The sequence below is a fragment of the Anomaloglossus baeobatrachus genome, chromosome 8 (assembly GCF_048569485.1).
Source record: "Anomaloglossus baeobatrachus isolate aAnoBae1 chromosome 8, aAnoBae1.hap1, whole genome shotgun sequence".
Taxonomy (NCBI): Eukaryota; Metazoa; Chordata; class Amphibia; order Anura; family Aromobatidae; genus Anomaloglossus; species Anomaloglossus baeobatrachus.
The window spans coordinates 77,934,796-77,953,754 of NC_134360.1; the positions used below are offsets into that span (position 1 = coordinate 77,934,796).

Consider the following 18,959-nt stretch of genomic DNA (forward strand, 5'->3'; position numbering starts at 1 on the left):
GTTGAGTATAGAGAGGTGATGTATTGGTAACTCATTACTAGTAGTGCATTGCCAATTCTATCCTACTCTTAAATCTGAAGAACAAACTGAACTGCTTTTTCCTGTTTTGTTTTTTTTGTTTTTCTTTTCTTTTCTGTTGTTATTTTTCCAAGTCAGCAGATTTGTCCTTAACAAAAGATGCTTGTGTGAGGCGACAGAGCCTGATTCTGGGTGTGCAGTAATTACTCTCGGCCTTGGAAGGGAAATATTAGCACTGTGCTTTAAAGGAAATTGGAGGGCATGGGCCAATATGAATTGGGCCATTGTTTAAAACTGTCACCATCGTTGCATTTTAATCCCCAAAATGTGACACAAAGGAACGACTCTGCTGCTGTAAAAACGTCTCCTGACATGAGGTTGCGTGCCTAGTCTAAAGGCGAATGCAGGGTGACAGCAGAGGAGGACCAGATGGAAAAAGGCAACTCAAAGGCCCAACATCAGATTACATGATTGTTTATAGTCTGTAACCATGGCGATACATAGGCCTGTATAGGACCTCTGAACGCAAAATGGTAGGGTGTATATAGTCTATCTGCATCATGGCTCTATGTTTATATAGCATTTACTTTTGCATGATGTTTGAGTATTAAAGTAAACTATTATTCTTTTGTGTGTGTGTGTGTGTGTGTGTGTGTGTGTGTGTGTGTGTGACTCGCCCCAGGGCTATGAGGTACTCGGTCCCAGGCTGTATACTGTATGTACGGGGAGGCTGTATCACGGGTGTGTATTGGCCGTTGCCCGGTTCAGTGATCCTGGGGGTCGCTTTAAAATGGGTTTATATACAGGGGAGATTAAAGAGTCTGTCGTGACGCAACTTGCGGGTTGCGGCTAGGTAGTTGGAGCCGCCGCTACACAGTCTATGGCCACTGGGGCTGGTGGTGATGGCAGCCTGGATGTTGGACTCTCCGCAAGTAGGGCTGAGCCCCAGGGGGTGGATGATGGAGTGCGTCGTGGAAAGAACGGAGACCACACGATGGGAATGCAGTGCAATTGTTGTTTACTCACAGCGATGGTAATGCTAGACGGCTGGTTCAGACCCCTGGTCCCTGTAGACCCAGTGCCGGTGTGGTAACCTGATGGCTTCTTTCCCCTGCACTTCTCTGTAGTTTTATGGAACCCCGTGGCTTGGAGCCTCTGGGGTCTCCTCCTGTTAGGCTGGTTTCACACTACGTTTATTTAACATCCGTCCATAACGTTTTTTTAGCGGAAAAACGGATCCAGTGCAAATGCGTTTTCACTTCAATGCATTTGCAATGGACTCGCGTTAACCTGCGTTCACCTGCGTTTGCGTGTGTTATAGTGAGGATCCAGCGACTTGCAGTTTTTTAACATCTTTCAAAAACGCTACTTGTAGCGTTTTTGAGCTGCGTCCAAATACTGCATGTCACCGGTTCCTGACTAAACAGCACGCAAACGCAGGTGAACCGTGGCGTGCTGATAGACAGGATCCTGCTTGCTCTACTGAGCATGCACAGAACCAGTCTCGCGTGATCTGTCTCTCTCTCCTCCTCCCTCCCTCACCCTCTCTCTCTATCTCTGTCTTTCCCCCTTCCTCCCCTTCCTCTCTCTCCCACCTGAGAGCTGCGGACACTCGTAACCAAGGTAAATATCGGGTAACCACTTATCTTAGTTACCCGATGTTTACGTTGGTTACGTGTGCAGACAGCCCTGCTCCTAGCAGCTGCAGACACTCGTAACCAAGATAAATATCGGGTATCCAAGCCCGATGTTTACCTTGGTTACCAGCGTCTGCAGCTGTCAGAAGCCGACTCCCAGTCTAGTTCCCCTCACTCCCGATCACATGACTCCAATGCCCGCCCCTAAACATCCAGTGACAGGATCCTGCAAAATAACAGATGCGTTTGCATGCGTTTTTTGCTGTAAAAGCAGGATCCGCTTTTGCAGCAAAAAAACGTTCCTGACGCATGTTAAATAAACGTAGTGTGAAACCAGCCTTAGTTGTCAGGCTCTGGTCTGTACAGCGGGCAGTGTTAACCCTGTAGGGTTGGTGTTCTGTTACGGTCCCTGGCTCTCTCGTTACTGCTGGTGCCCCTGGATTCTTGGGTCAGTGAGGTCCTGGATGGTCCCCTCACTGTGCAGGTATTTGTCAGGCAGCTTGAAGCGTTCACCTAACCTAGGGCCCTGTGCCCTGTCAGTGCTTTGGTTCCAGGGGTACCTCGTCGTACTCTCCCTGACAACCACTCTCCTGTACCAGTCACTGCTACACGACCCCATCTCGAGACATGTCCGTCTCCCACTACTGTCAGTACCGACTGAGCTCTCCTCCACCCCGGGTTGTTGGCTAGTGGACTGGATCGGCTCCACCCCTAGGTGGGCATCCATTCGGTCCCCAACTAGTCAGTCACCCCTGGAGGGAACTGACGATGTTACGTGTTTTGGTGGTACCGGCACTGGGCTTCCAGGTCCCCGGGGGTAGGCCCTGCATCTATGACTGGATGCAGTACCTAGTAGTGCCCTGAGGGGTTCAGGGGCGCTACATATACGCTTCTCAAAAAATTAAAGGGAACACTTAACCAACCAAATATAACTCCAAGTTAATCTAACTTCTGTGAAATTAAATTGCCCACTTAGGAAGAAACACTGATTGACAATCAATTTCACATGCTGTTGTTTGCTTTGTCTGTCAGCGTAGTGTCCAGAGGATGGAGGCGCTACCAGGAGACAGACCAGTACACCAGGAGACGTGGAGGGGGCTGTAGGAGAGCAACAACCCAGCAGTAGGACCGCTACCTCCGCCTTATTGCAAGGAGGAACAGGAGGAGCACTGCCAGAGCCCTGCAAAATGACCTCCAGCAGGCCAGAAATGTGTCTGCACAAACGCTTAGAAACCAACTCCATGAGTGCCCAACGTCCACAGAGGGTGGTTGTGCTCACTGCTCAACACCAAGCAGGACGCTTGACATTTGCCACAGACCACTAGGATTGGCAAATTCGCCACTGGTGTCCTGTGTGCTTCACAGATGAAAGCAGGTTCACACTGAGCACATGTGACAGATGTGACAGAGTCTGGAGATGCTGTGGAGCGCGATCTGCTGCCGGCAACATCCTTCATCATGACCGGTTTGGCAGTGGGTCAGTAATTGTGTGGGGGGGCATTTCTTTGGAGGGTCGGACAGCCTTCCATGTGCTCGCCAGAGGTAGCCTGACTACCATTAGGTACCAAGATGAGATCCTCAGACCCCTTTGAGACCATATGCTGGTGCGGTTGCCCTGGGTTCCTCCTAATGCAGGACAATGCCAGACCTCATATGGCTGTAGTGTGTCAGCAGTTCCTGGAAGATGAAGGCATTGAAGCTATGGACTGGCCCGCCTGTTCCCCAGACCTGAATCCGGTTGAGCACATCTGGGACATCATGTCTCTCTACATCCACCAACGTACCAACGTCACGTTGCACCACAGACTGTCCAGGAGTTGGCGGATGCTTTAATCCAGGTCTGCGAGGAGATCCCTCAGGAGACCATCCGTAACCTCATCAGGAGCATGCTCAGGCGTTGTAGGGAGGTCGTATAGGCACGTGGAGGCTACACACAATACTGAGCCTCATTTTTATTTGTTCCACTTTAATTTTGTCTTGTTTTGATTTTCAAATTGACTTGTTTCCACTTTCATTTTGTGTGTGTCTTCAAATCAAGGCCTCCATTGGTTAAAACATTTTATTTCCATTGATTATTTGTGTGTGATTTTGTTGTCAGCACATTCAACTTTGTACAGAACAAAGTATTCAATGAGAATATTTCATTCATTCAGATCCAGGATGTGTTATTTGAGTGTTCCCTTTAATTTTTTGAGCAGTGTATAGTATTGAGCAGTGAATAGTATTGAGCAGTGTATATTAGATCTCTCTCTCATCTACAGTATATAATATACAGTGTGTGTGTATGTATGAATGTATGTGTGTGTGTGTATATATATATATATATATATATATATATATATATATATATATATATATATATATATATATATATATATATATATATATATATATATATATATATATATATATATATATATATAGTGTGTGTATATATATATATATATATATATATGTATGTATGTATATATGTGTTTAATATGTGTATTTTACGCTATAGCGTGTTTTTAATAGTCAGAAATATAATAAGATTTGTTAGTCAAGTCTAATCCCGTTGCAATCCTACTTCCTTCCTGATGTTTCCTGTATACCTTAAGTAGGGCGTTCTCAGCGCTGCGCACAAGCATGGATGACTGTCTTGGGAAAACAGTGGTGGCGGCAAAGTTTATACAAAACAAGCTCAAGTTTGACTCCATTTTTGCTGAGTCTCCTATTTCGTTTTCCGTCCTTTCTTTTACTACTGATATTCAGCAGTTCTCATCTTATCGTCTTCTGTGTTATCTTATTACCGTTTCTTTTGTTTTTTGGTTGTTTTATTTATTTATTTATTTTTTTTTTTTACAATCTTCCTTGGTTTTCATTCTCACACTTTAACGTTTTCTATTTTGTATTTTTTAGGCTTTTGAAGTGGCAGAACGTGAGTTAGGAATCCCAGCTTTACTCGATCCAGAAGACATGGTGTCCATGAGAGTGCCGGACCGGCTCAGTATCATGACCTACGTATCCCAGTATTACAACCATTTCCGTAACTCTAACCCAGGTGATGGCGCTGTAGGTGATGATGGCGCTGAGGACACATTCCACAGTGTTGCTCACACTAATTCATTTCTTCTTTCTTTCTGCAGCTGGGCTCCCTCAGCTCAGACAAACGTCTCAAGCAGAACCTTCTCATAGCTCAGACACCGCTCTCCAGGTAAAAATCTTGTGTTTTTTTTTCTTTCTGACATTGAAGAAAAAAATGGATTTTACTGCAAAACCTGCAATACGTGGTAACAAATATATATACTTTTGATGTCCTATCTAGGATAATCTGGATACCACCAGTGCTGCCACTCGTGTGGCTCTGAGCAGCACCTGTGCCTTATGCCAGCAGCATGTCCACCTTGTGCAGCGATACCTCGCCGAAGGAAAGCTTTACCACCGCCAGTGCTTCAGGTACGCTCCACAAACTTACTTTTACATGCTGTTCCTTATTGCTGTGTTTGGACATGAAATTGATCTTTGCCAATCGTATATTTTTTTTTTAATGGTCAGCTTTATACAAACTGAGAATAGCATTTAAAGCGAATCTGTCATCCATTTCTTCCCACCTAATCTGAGAGCAGCATAATGTAGGGGCAGGGATCCTGATTCCAGCGATTTGTCACTTACTGGGTGGCTTAGTATAGTTTTCATAAATCACTGAGCTGTCAGTCCCTGCCACATTGCAGTCATATGGGGGTGGCGGGTGGTGTCCTTCTAGGTATATGGGGAAGTACCAAGGGAAAGGAAGGGAAACTCTATGTCTACGGAAAGGGAAGATGTGGCCCCTGACCAAACATACCTTTGGTCCCTGGGATCCTTCACCACCCTAGATAGGTTCTGCACTTATGCGTCGAGCCAGATACCTGACTCTGGGTATCCCTAGTGCTGGGTCCTAAATAGGGAACGGATGGGATGAGCTCTTCGTCAGCCCGACTAAACACTATAGAAGACACAAGGAGGACACACTGGAAAAAAGCACGAACTACTTATCCACAGATGACCCAGGTAGAAGTTCAGCAAAGTTTCAGCAATAGTCCCACAGATGAAGCAAGCCACCTGCTTGCAACCAAGGCTTGAATGAACTGAATAGTATCACCAGCACAAGTCCAGGGAAAATGGGAGTATTTAAGCACAAGGGGAATACTGATCAGCAGGTGGACAGAAGGAACCCTCCCCTAGGTACTAAAGGGGAATAGATGAAAACCCAGCAGGAAGGCTAGATAGTATACTGAACACTAACAGCAGGAACAATGGAAAGTCAGGGAAAATTCTGCACAGCCAAACTCTGTGACCTTCTATGGCCAGAAACCACATAACTGTCTGTCACCCCTGACAGGGGATTATATAGCAATTTACAGATTTTTGTTTAATAAAGGCAGTCTATCACTTCTAGAATGCATATTAAACAAGGTGTACAGTGATATAGGAGACTTTGCCCCTATATTAATCCTAATAACGCTTTACATTTCATGGGTACAGTGTCTGAGAAAATTACATTTAATTCAATTGAAAATGAGGGGCCTTAGATGAACCTTTACACCCTCATATTTATCATTTTCTGATCGCCTAAACTCCTCCCGTGTGTCTGCTTGTGCACTCTGACATTATCTGGCCCGGCCGCGAGTACAGTGTCCGGGCCTTTGGGCACGTTCTTCTCACTGGTTACTCTCTGTGTCCGCTGCTTGCTGCACTGATACACCCAGAAGTATAGCTAGCGGCTTCAGTGAGGAATTGGGGAGCAGAACATGCGCACCTGCATTCACTCTGTGTCCGCGCGGCCATGCACACGCACTAACACACAGTCAGCGCTTAGGCAGGGATCATTGTGGGTTAGCTAGCGCTGTCAATTAGAAGCCGGGGTGAAGTCTCCAAATTGAGAGGGTGTAATGGAGTTCTGAACCTTCGGCTAACGCCAAGGGTGCAAGCCTTGAGAATGCTGCTCTCGGGGACGTGGTGAGCTTTGGGAATTGCCACGCAGGCCATTTTTCTACTGACAGCAGCACACTACAGCGCTCGTTCCAAGTGATGGAACCTGACTATCGTATAGTTATAGAATAAACTTTATGCATAAATATGAGATGGGAAAAAACTCATTATAAGGATGAAGTGGTTTTTTGGATTGAGGCTAAATATTTAAACATCTAAATAAAAAAAACATTCTGGTTTGTTTTTATTGAGCGGGTGAGTAATTTCACTTGTATGTGGCCTTTGTCAGTGAATGTGTTTCAGCTCCATTGAGTGTGTTTGCTCTGTTAAGGTTCATTCACACCAGCATATTTGTGGTCAATTATATGCTACTCTTCAGAGTTTACCTACTGCAAACAAATCTTTTGTATCACATGTGTGTACACTTTTAGCTTTTACTTTTTGCCTTGTACAAGAAAATTACCTGATATCTGAAAGTTTGGGTTTGTAATTTCTCAGTCGCTTCATTGGGGGACACAGCAACCAGGGGTTAGTTTGCTGCCACCTGGAGGGTGACATTAAAACTGCATCTTAACAAAAAAATAGTTGGCATCATAATAGCCATCCTTACCAGAATATACCTCACCTCAATTTAGCTTAGTATCGCTCGCAAGCAGACATGTGTCTGAGCCTTACGTTAATCTCTCTCTGTTTCTTTTTTTTTTCGTTATCCCCATTCCAGGGACAGCTTCAGGATGTCCCATGGTTCCTGTGTCTCCCAATGAAGCGGCCGAGAAATGTCAATTTTTGGTACTCACCATAAAATCTCTGTCTTATAATGTTCATTGGAGGACACAGCACCCTTGTTTGCCCAGTTGGCATGCATTTAAGTTGTTTTTTCTCTGAGTGGTTGTACTTTTTAATTTTTTTTATGTTTTTAGTTCTTTACTTTTGCTTTCTCTCTAACTGAGGAGGCTAAGTGCTAGCAGACTAGGTATAATCTGCTTGGGAGCAGCCAATTTTTTTTCTTTCAACCCCTTAATGACAGCGGGCAGTAAAATTACATCCTAGTGGTCATAGTGTTAATCTCCCCCGGCTGCTGCCGACAGCCAGGGAAGATCGGCGCACATCTGAGCTGATATATACAGCTGACATGTGCACGTGTTAGGCACGAGTGGAATCGCCATCCACCCATGCCTTTTAACCCCTTTAAATAGGGCTGTCAAGATGTGACAGCGCCATATTAACGGCGATAGAAGTAGAACCGTACTCTCCGCCCAATACCGGAAGTCACGTAACATGATAACGTGGATCGGGTGATTTTCATGGTAGCTCAGGCTCATGTGATGACTCCTGTGCTCACATAACTCAGATCCTGTAAAAAAAACAGCCCAGTGCTGATTGTTACAAGAGATGATCAGAGCGGTGCTGCTCTGATCAGGAGAGAAGAATGAGCGATCAGACTGCTGATCATTATAGTCCCCGAAGGGGACCTAGTAAAATAAAAAAAAAAAATGTTTAAAAAAAGTTTTAAAAAATTTAAATAAAAAAAACAAAAAACCTTAAGTTCAAATAACTTCCCTTTCGCCCCATTGCAAATTAAAGGGTTAAAAAATAAAAAATATACACACACACACATTTGGAATCGCCGCTTTCAGAAATGCCTAATCTATGAAAATATAAAATCAGTTAATCTGATCGATAATTGTCGTAGTGGCAAAAAAATTCCAAACTCCAAAATAACGTGTTTTGGTCGCCACAAATTTTGCGCTAAATGCAATAGGCGATCAAAATGAAGCATCTGCACAAAAATAGTACCATTAAAAATGCCAGCTCGAGACGCAAAAAGTAAGGCGTTACTGAGCCACAGATCCCAAAAAATGAGAACACTATGGGTCTCAGAATACGGAGCAAAACATACGCCACTTTTTTTCGAACAAACTTCTGATTTTTTTTTTTAACCCCTTAATTAAAATTAAACCTATACATGTTTGGTGTCTACGAACGCTTAATTCAGAGAAATATGAACAAGCATAACTGCTCTATGATACATAAGAAATGAAAAATACAATTAGCCATATGAAAAATTGAAATGTGACATTGCATAACTGCTGAGGATTATTTGAAGAAAAAAAAAGATATTTAGCTAATGCATTGATCAATTCATTACTGCCCCATAACCACTTCACGGTAATCTCTTATTTATGGAGTCCCTAACCAAATATTAACTCTCTATGCGGTTAAAACCTGCTAGTGTGTATGGGTCTCTAACCAAATGTTACCTCTTTTCAATTTTTCATATGCATAATTGTGTTTTTCTTTCCTTATGTATTATAAAGCAGTTATGCTTATTCATATTTCTCTGAACTGGTGTGCAGCTTTCACTTCATATAGATTGTGTATATTTTAGCTAGCACCCTGTTCACATTTACAATGGTGTTCCAGCAGTCTTTGATTGATACGAACTCGTACCGACCTGAGGCATCACACTGATACATCAGTTTTACCATATAGGGAACACTTTGATTAAAATATTTAAAAAACAATAGTGCAGTCACACTTTTTTTGCAGTTTTTCTGCATTTGGACTTTTTTTTTACCATTTTCCAGTACAATATATGGTAAAACTCATGGATTCATTTAAAAGTACAGTTCGTTCCGCAAAAAAAAGAGCCCTCACATGACCATATTGACTGGAAAATAAAAATTTACATCTCTCAGAAGAAGAATGGCGAAAAATAAAAACGAAATGCTCAAAATCGGCCGGTCGTGAAGGGGTTAAGATTAATTTTTAGTGGCGGGCTCTAGGTGGTAGCAGACTAACCCATTGTGTGTGTCCCCCCAATGAATCCTATGAGAGCAATTTTTCAGGGAGTACTAAAATCTTAATTTTCCTGCTTTGATGTGTTATCTTTTCTGCATGATGTCATAGCGGTGCGGTATGGGATTTTTCTAACATATGGCTTCTGACGATTTCTCCTGACTTTGTATGCTTTGTTCGCCTCACCTGTATACCATTCAGTCAAATCCATTGGTTTATTAAGCAAAAAAAGGAACTTAACTCCTTTTCTTTCATTTTCAGGTGTAAGGAGTGCTCTGGTACTCTTCTTCCTGGTTCATACCAAGCTGGTCCTGAGACTGGCACATTTGTGTGCACCCATCACTACCGACTACGGCCAGGCATCAGCAGTCCGGAATCTGATAAAAAAGGGACTGTAGAAAACAAAGTCTTGACTCCACCAAAGCCACGCACCCCACCAAAACCACCACTTCCCAACAAGCCACAGAAAGGACTTGATGGTGACTCCGCATCGGACTCCCGACCGGTGCCAGCACCAAGAAGAACAAGTGATGTAACGCCACAGCCTCTGCCGCGAGCACGATCCGCAGCCGGCCAGAGCCCGGTGAGGCCCACAACCCTCCTCAATGGTAGGTGTTGGAAGATATTACTACCTTGATTCACTCAGTAGAGACCTTTTAAGTACAACTAACACTTCGGTATGGTAGATATTTAATGTATAAATTTTACTTAATTTTGGTAAAAAAAAAAACAGCCATCAGTAGACCTACAAATGCAAAAAGTACTTCATATGAATAGTACATGGTCTTATTCTACCAAATTGTTTATCACAGTTATCCAGTATTAGCAATAATAGTACTTCATAGATTATCTGGTCAGTGAGCCAAAATCAGAAGAGGGTCATCGCCTACTGTGGTGAGATAATTGATCATGATTGTTTAGTACAACGTGAGCAGTAACATGACTTTGTGGTCTTCAAAGAGAAAGATGAGGTCTTGTAACATCTGCTTGCATACGGTGGAAAGGATTCAGAGCCAATAGGCTAAATAATCCAGAAATCGGCTCTTATCCCTGTTATGCCCTGGTGGAGGACAGTTGTACCCCATGGACTAAATCATTGTGATCCCGTCCTTGTGGAAGGTTCTCCAAATGTGGAACCTTGCTATATTTTACAAGACGTCCCTAAGGTGCATCAATAGAAATAAGCATGGTCCAAAAAAAAAAAAACTAAGTGGGACTCATCAGGGGACGGGGGATCCTGTAATAAGGGGTCAGGGACAGACAAGGAAGAGGTAACTTGGGTTAGGCCCATAGGGCATACTAGCCCCACCATGGCATGCCAGTGACAGGAGACGATCCCTGTACTATTTGACCTTTAGAAAGTCTACCTTCTGTGGACACATGTGGTAAGACCTGACTTTTTTTGTTTGATGACCAAGCTGTCATGTTACCTACACCTCATCGTTTATCTGCTACCATAGGCGGAGGCTTTTGTGATTTTTAGTCTAATCAAGTAAACTAATGGGTGCTAATATTTGGTAACTTTTTAGACTGTATTTTGGGAGCATAACTTTATATACTCTTCATGTGGAGTATTTATGTATTTGGTGGTTTACAATATTCATAAGATTTTTTGAGGTTTCTAATAAGTACAATTTTTATTTTTTATTTTTTTAATCCCATGAAGGTGACCAGCAGATATCGATTCCCCCAGTTCCTAAACCAAGAGGCAGACCGAGATCTTCTGATAGGTAAACCCAACTAACTGAAAAAAATAAAAAATCAAGGTCACTCATCAGGACAAGTGTTTACCATGCTTAATGCAAGTACACCAGCTTCATCAGATCTATTTAGTAATGTATGCAGTCGGTATTGCGCAATTTAGGTGGCAGATTTACTTTACCTAAGCTTTTCCTCTATGCATATAACAAAGTTTATTAAGTGTCTGATGTGTTTTTTAGGGAAGAAGACGGAAAACGAAATAAGGATCCGCCTTGGATCTCTTTGGTGGCAGCATCTGAGCCTAAAAAACGAGCTCCCCCACCTCCTCCACCTGCAGTACGGAAAAAGGATGATCTGGAAAAGAACACCAAATCGCCCGAAGATAACTCCAGTGACAATACTACTAAGTCCAAACCCTACAACCCATTTGAGGAGGAGGAAGAAGATGAAGAGGCGAGTGAAGGTCATTTAAAACCAAGTCATCCATGGTACGGAATTACCCCAACCAGCAGCCCAAAGAGCCGAAAAAGGCTAGCACCTAAAGCCCCGAATGCTTCTCCTCTAGGTAAGAAAACCTGGAGTCCTCCTTGCCTTCCTGACAACCATTCTGATTTGGTAAATGTGTTGCATTATTTTGAGCTGCGTCTGATGTTTTACATGTGGTATACCATATAATAAGCATCTTCTCTATCTACAGCTCGCCATTCCGGGCATCTCATCTCCCGTCTGTCCCACTCAGAGCCTCCTTCAGGCAGCCCTTCACCAGCCTTAAGCACAGAAAGCCTTCCTACAGAACCTTCCACAAAAGATCAAGAGTCAGAAAGCGTTCCCAAGAGTTCCTCAGAACCAACTATTCACTCGCCCACTACATCTGGACCCACAAATGAGGGGGGCGCAGACTTCCTCAGTCATTCCACAAATAGCCACGATCAGAGTCAATTATCAGCCAACACCAGCCTTTCCTCATCAGGTGACCTAGCCAGCACTAGTGAGGTACAGGAAAGCCTTTCCCCAGAAAAGAGAGACTCCTCCTGTGATAGCCTCCGCGCCAGTCCTAGCAGACCAGCACCACAACCCCCGGGTCTAGATACAAGCCCACCTTCAGAAGCCAAGCAGCCACCAAAGGTATATAGTCATTGAGCGTATGTTCACTACAGCACTGACACCAAAATATATTGATTTCTATATATACCATAGAATAATGAGGCAACTCATGTTCAGATAAAAATATTATACGGTTTTGCATCTGCAGGTACTATGCATATTGATATGTATCTATAGTAAAAAAAACAAACAAAAACCAACCCTGTATGGTCTGCTCCTGCAGTCATATTTCCTACGGTTCCGCTCACCCTGCATGTGCAATGTGTGCCGTACGTGCTGAATGCCACCGAATATAAGCATTTAACTTGTGTCCTGGGAGCATTCATGACTCATAAGGTAATGTACACTGCTCACATAGTGTGAATAGAGCCTTGTATGTGTCTATCATGTCTTACAAAAGACATATGAGACAGACAGAAGGGAGGATGACTGTAGGATCAGACCATACAGCTTATTTGTAGTCTGATACATGGAGACACAAAGATGTGCATAGGTGGCGGAGACAGTAAAAATAACGATTTGTTACTTATAGGAAACCCGTTCGCATCTTATAATGCTATTAACCTGTAGATGTAAGATTATTTGCAGGTTAATAGCTTTAGAAAGGTGCCTAGTCCCTGTACCTTTTGAGATGGATGGACTATCTCGGAAAAGGTCTTTTGTGTTCATAGAAAAAGTCTTAGATCTTGGAGTTCAGCTCATGAAATATAGGAGCAAAAACAAAAGCATTGCAGTTTATATTTCTGTTCTGTGTGTGTGTGTGTGTGTGTGTGTGTGTGTGTGTGTATAATATATACAGTACTGACCAAAAGTTTGGACACACCCCCTCATTCAAAGAGTTTTCTTTATTTTCATGACTCTAAAAATTGTAGATTTACATTGAAGACATCAAAACTATGAATTAAAACATGTGGAATGAAATACTTAAAGTGTGAAACAACTGAAAATATGTCTTATATTCTAGGTTCTTCAAAGTAGCCACCTTTTGCTTTGATTACTGCTTTGCACACTCTTGGCATTCTCTTGATGAGCTTCAAGAGGTAGTCACCGGAAATGGTCTTCCAACAGTCTTGAAGGAGTTCCCAGATATGCTTAGATCTTGTTGGCCCTTCACTCTGCGGTCCAGCTCACCCCAAACCATCTCGATTGGGTTCAGGTCTGGTGACTGTAGAGACCAGGTCATCTGGCGTAGCACCCCATCACTCTCCTCCTTAGTCAAAAAGCCCTTACACAACCTGGAGGTGTGTTTGGGGTCATTGTCCTGTTGCAAAATAAATGATGGTCCAACTAAACGCAAACCGGATGGAATAGCATGCCGCTGCAAGATGCTATGGTATCCATGCTGGTTCTGTATGCCTTCATCACGGTGGGAACAAGGCATGTAGAGTCCATCCGTTCATGGTTGGATCCTAAGATCTCAAATTTGGACTCAACAGACTAAAGCATAGATTTCCACTGGTCTAATGTCCATTCCTTGTGTTCTTTAGCCCAAACAAGTCTCTTCTGCTTGTTGCCAGTCTTTAGAAGTGGTTTCCTAGCAGCTATTTTACCATGAAGGCCTGCTGCACAAAGTCTCCTGTTGATAGTTGTTCAAGAGATGAGAAAGTGTGTCCAAACTTTTGGTCTATACTGTATGTATGTGTGTGTGTGTGTGTGTGTGTGTGTGTGTGTGTGTGTGTGTGTGTGTGTGTATATATATGTGTATATATGTATGTATATATATGTATATATATATATATATATATATATATATATATATATATATATATATATATATATATATATATATATATATATAATATATATGTGTGTTTAATACCTGTTTCTACTATAGTAGCTGTTGGAAAACCTTTGCTATAAATAATACTGTGACACTTTGAGAGGTACAGCTTGGGTGGAGAACATATTGTGTGCAACAATGACAGCTATAAAAAGAAATACACCTCATTAATGCACATTAAGCAGCTGTTAAGCCTTAAGTCTGTTGTTTCCTCATTGCTGACTTTTTTTTTTTTTTTTAAATTCCAAGGCATCATGCAAAGAGAACCCTTTCAATAGAAAGGCTTCTCCAATCACCTCTCCCACGAACAGAAAAAGTAAAAAAGGTCCAAAACCTGCTCGTCCACCTGCACCAGGTCATGGCTTCCCACTTATCAAACGCAAGGTGAGGCAAAGAACAGTATATTCTCTCTCTGTATGTCATGGGGTATGAAATGACAGAACAGGGGCTTTTAGGCTGGCTTTTAGACTTGAGACCCTGCGCTGTCCCTTATCTCAGAGGTACACTTGGTGGTAGTGAGGTCTGAGCCCCCAGCGGGACCCTAACTCCTGTCCATGCCCTGATGTTACTCCCCTCTCCCCCTCCCTTGAGGCGGGCCAGCAACACTGTAACAAAACCCCACAGAAATGAATTGGACAAGGGAGAATGAAAACTCGTACACACAGCACTCAAACACAAAGGAGAGACAATACGTGTACAGGGGAATAAAGAAAAAGAAAGGAAGTAAATGCATGACTGGGAAACGTCTACACCACTCAAAATAGCAACTACAGATCACCAAAGACTGGATCACCCTAAGGCTATGTGTGCACTAGAAAAGTGATTTTTCTCAAGAAAATTTCTTGAGAGACTTCTGGGAGTTGAAGATTACCGCACCTGCGGTAAAAAAACGCATCAAAACTGCGGGAAAAACGCATACGTTTTTGCCGCGGTTTTTCCTCAGGTTGGTCCCTGTGTTTTTTTTTATGCTGAACTGTAATAAATAATATAGATAATAGATAGATAATCGATAGACAGATAGTGGATAGAGGGAAAGATGGATAGATGAATAGATAGATGAGAAAGACCTATATAATGTCCCACCCCCCTGCATATTCTAAGCTGGCACCCTTTAGTGACTTTCATGTGGCACTAAAGGGTGCCTAGCCTTGTATTTAGCCAAAAAATAAATAATTAAAAAAAAAATGACCTGAGGTCCCCCCATCTTTTGTAGCCAGCTAGGGTAAAGCAGACGGCTGCAGCCTGCAGACCACAGCTGGCAGCTTCACCTTGGCTGGTATTCCAAAACAGAGGGCACCCCATGCTGTTGTTTTACATTAAATAAATAATTTAAAACAAAAAACATGGGTTCCCCCCCAAATTGGATCACCAGCCAAGGTAAAGCGGACAGGTGGGGTCTGATATTCTCAGACTAGGGAGGTCCACTGTTATTGGACACTCCTCAGCCTAAAAATAGCAGGCTGCAGCCGCCCCGAAGTGGCTCGTCCATTAGACGTGCCAGTCCTGGCGCTTCGCCCCAACTCATCCCGTTGCCCTGGTACGGTGGCAAACGGGGTAATATATGGGGTTGATTCCAGGTGTGATACCTGGCATCAAGCCCTGGGGTTAGTGATGTTACGCGTCTATCAGATACCCGACATCACCAACCCAGTCAGTAAGAAATAAAAAATAGACAACAAAAAAAGTTTTATTTGAAAAAACACTCCCCACATTCCCTCTTTCACCAATTTATTGACAAGAACAATCAAATCCGGGTCCGGCGTAATCCAATAATGGGGGAGGGGGGTCCCACGACGATCCATACCATAGTTACTGTCCCAGTCAATGAAGAACAGAAGGTTCCCCATTGGCTGGGAGAGTAATGCAGTGACCTGAGCTAACATCAATAGGTCAGCCCAGGTCACTGCAGGGGATGCCGAACGCTGCCATCAGGAAGTTAGATGAGATCCTTACCTGCCGTGATGATCTCCTGCAGTCCTGCCATCAGCGCTGTCACTGCCTTCTATACCCTCCGCGTTCTCAGCAGTATCGCGAGAGCCCGTGACGTCACCGCCAGTGACAGTCTCGGGCCGCGGGCATAGACCGCAGTGACAGCGGTGACGTCAGGAGGCAGGAGATCGTCACAGCAGGTAATGATCTCATCTCACCTCCTGACAGCAGCGCCCGTCATCCCCGCGGCTGCACGCACTGCTGTGTGTCAGTGTCTGCCTGCGCTGCAGGGTGGCAAGGCTGCTGATACTGTGGGCAGACACTGACACACTGCAGGGCAGGCAGCCGCGAGGCCGGAGCGGGATACAGACTGCACGGGCACCTGGAGGTCACACGGAAGTGCTTCTGTGCAGCGTCCAGGGAGTGTGACGTCTGTCTTTACTCTGCTCCGCTTCATCACTTCCTGCAAAACCGCAGGCAGCGATGAACATTACCGCAGGTAAATCGCGGCTATACCGGGGGTATACCGCACATCATTTGCTACCTGTGGTATACCCCCGGAATTTCGCGATTACATTACAGTGAATGGAGTGAAATACCGGGGGTATACCGCAGGTACCTGCGGAAAAGAAGTGACATGCACATTTTCTCAAGAAATTTTCTCAAGAAAATCTTCAGAAAGAATTTTCTTGACAAAAAAAACGCAGTGTGCGCACAGCTATTTTTTTTTTCCCATAGGTTTTGCTGGGAAATGTCTGCAGAAAGATTTCAAACATTTCTCAAGAAATTTCCGCAGCAAAACCGCGGGTAAATCCGCGGGTAAAAACGCCTAGTGCGCACATAGCCTAAAGACCGGAATTGCTGAAGCTATAATCGGCTCAGAAACCCAGACTTCCATACCTTACATAGGAAAGAGACAGCTATGGGTGGTAATTAACCCCTTCAGCCCCCGGGCACTTTCCGTTTTTGCGTTTTTGTTTTTTGCTCCCCTTCTTCTGAGAGGCGTAACATTTTTATTTTTCCATCAATCTTGCCATATGAGGGCTTGTTTTTTGCGGGACGAGTTGTACTTTTAAATGAAACCATAAGTTGTACCATATAGTGTACTGGAAAACGGCAAAAAAATTCCAAGTGCGGAAAAATTGCAAAAAAAAGTGTGATCGTACAATAGTTTTTGGGATATTTTATTCACTGTGTTCACTATATGGTAAAACTGAGGTATCTATGTGATGCCTCAGGTCGGTGCGAGTTTGTAGACACCAAAAATGTTTAGGTTTACTTGTATCTAAGGGGTTAAAAAAAATTCACAAGTTTGTCCAATAAAAGTGGCGCACGTTTTGCGCCATTTTCCGAAACACGTAGCGTTCTTATTTTTAAGGATCTATGGCTCAGTGATGGCTTATTTTTTGCGTCTCGAGCTGACGTTTATAATGGTACCATTTTTACGCAGATGCTACGTTTTGATCGCCTGTTATTGCATTTTGCGTAAAACTTGCGGCGACCAAAAAACGTAATTTTGGCGTTTGGAATTTTTTTGCGACTACGCCGTTTACCAATCAGATTAATTGATTTTATATTTTGATAGATCGGGCATTTCTGAACGCGGCGATACCAAATATGTGTATATTTATTTATTTTTTAACCCTTTAATTTTCAATGGGGGGAAAGGGGGGTGATTTGAACTTTTAGGTTTTTTTTTTTTTTTTTTTTATTTTTTAAAACTTTTTTTTTTACTTTTTTTTTTTATTTTACTAGTCCCCCTAGGGGGCTATAGCGATCAGCAATCCGATTGCTGATCGCTATCTGCTGATCACAGCTATACCGCTGTACTCAGCAGATTCAGTCACTTTGGTTTTCCCTCTGCTCTCAGCCGAGGGAAAATGAAAGTGAAACATCGTAGCAGCAGGCGTCATCACATGACCCTGTGCTACGATGGCAACCACCGATAGTCACGTGATAACACATGTGACTTCCGGTGGGGGCGGCGGTAACAAACATGGCCGCGCGCATTTAAATCTTGCTGCCAGACTTTGGCAGCAAGATTTAAGGGGTTAATGGCCGCGGGTGGAAGCGATTCCACCCGCGGCTAGCAGGCACACATGTCAGCTGTTGAAAACAGCTGATATGTGTGCCGATCCACGCCGCCTGCCCGCGGCAGGGGGCGGGGCTTACCGGGACACGATCCTGGACGGATACATCCGTCCAAGGTCGTGAAGGGGTTAATAACCTGCTCCTAGGAGCCGCACACAAATCCACAAGAATTAACTCCTGCAGGGCAATGAAAATTAATCAGCCGACACTCGGCTCAGGTTGAGGAACTAGGAGACCTCAGGTTACTCATCCATCCATACTCTATAATGTGAACAGAGTCCGACACAGTAGCGGCACCCCACGAGTGTGGAACTGAACTCCACATGATACTATAGAGATCTGAGGAGCAATGTATCTAAGCCCGATCCCTCTCGACCTGCAGGTTCAGGCTGATGACTACATTCCAGAAGACGAAATTCATCTTGAGATGGATGCCATCGAGATCCGGCTAGATGCACTCGAGCATCGAGGAGTAGAGCTAGAGCAAAGGCTTCGCAGGCTGGAGAATGGTAAGAAGGGGAATGTCTGCAAACAATCTATGAAAAAGATGGATGAAATGAGTCATGGATTATAATTTTTCCTCTCCTTACAGAGTCGGATGAGGACAGTTTGTTGGTAGACTGGTTCAAACTTATCCAAGAGAAACATATACTGGTACGCCGGGAATCTGAGCTCGTGTACACGTGAGTATATTGAGGCGTATCAGTGTTTTGGGTTATTATATAGGACAACAATCACAGCACTCTGTCCTATGTAGTTGAAGAAACTTTTTAAAACTCTTAAAGGCTATTTCTTTCTGTCTCAGCATGAAGCAGCAGAGTCTCGAGCAGCGGCAAGCTGATGTGGAATATGAGCTTCGTTGCCTTCTTAATAAACCAGGTAACTTTGCATTGCTATACTCATTTTTTCTTTCAGTTTTCCTTGACTGCTTTTATGTGTAGATTTTAAAG

The 18,959-nt window shown here is 43.6% G+C and overlaps 2 protein-coding genes across 2 annotated transcripts in view; one reads left to right on the forward strand and one right to left on the reverse strand.

Annotated features, from left to right (window-relative positions):
- The window catches only part of MICALL1 (MICAL like 1), a 79,506-nt gene that overhangs the window by 42,538 nt on the left and 18,009 nt on the right, over window positions 1-18,959 (forward strand). The window contains exons 3-13 of the mRNA XM_075321807.1: window positions 4,554-4,695; window positions 4,781-4,848; window positions 4,960-5,090; window positions 9,666-10,012; window positions 11,071-11,134; window positions 11,345-11,670; window positions 11,803-12,230; window positions 14,239-14,373; window positions 18,392-18,518; window positions 18,602-18,692; window positions 18,815-18,888. Coding sequence (XP_075177922.1) covers window positions 4,554-4,695; window positions 4,781-4,848; window positions 4,960-5,090; window positions 9,666-10,012; window positions 11,071-11,134; window positions 11,345-11,670; window positions 11,803-12,230; window positions 14,239-14,373; window positions 18,392-18,518; window positions 18,602-18,692; window positions 18,815-18,888 — 1,933 coding nt within the window. The remainder of the gene's footprint in view (window positions 1-4,553; window positions 4,696-4,780; window positions 4,849-4,959; window positions 5,091-9,665; window positions 10,013-11,070; window positions 11,135-11,344; window positions 11,671-11,802; window positions 12,231-14,238; window positions 14,374-18,391; window positions 18,519-18,601; window positions 18,693-18,814; window positions 18,889-18,959) is intronic.
- C8H22orf23 (chromosome 8 C22orf23 homolog) overlaps window positions 1-18,959 on the reverse strand; it is a 115,700-nt gene that overhangs the window by 21,136 nt on the left and 75,605 nt on the right. The window lies entirely within an intron of this gene.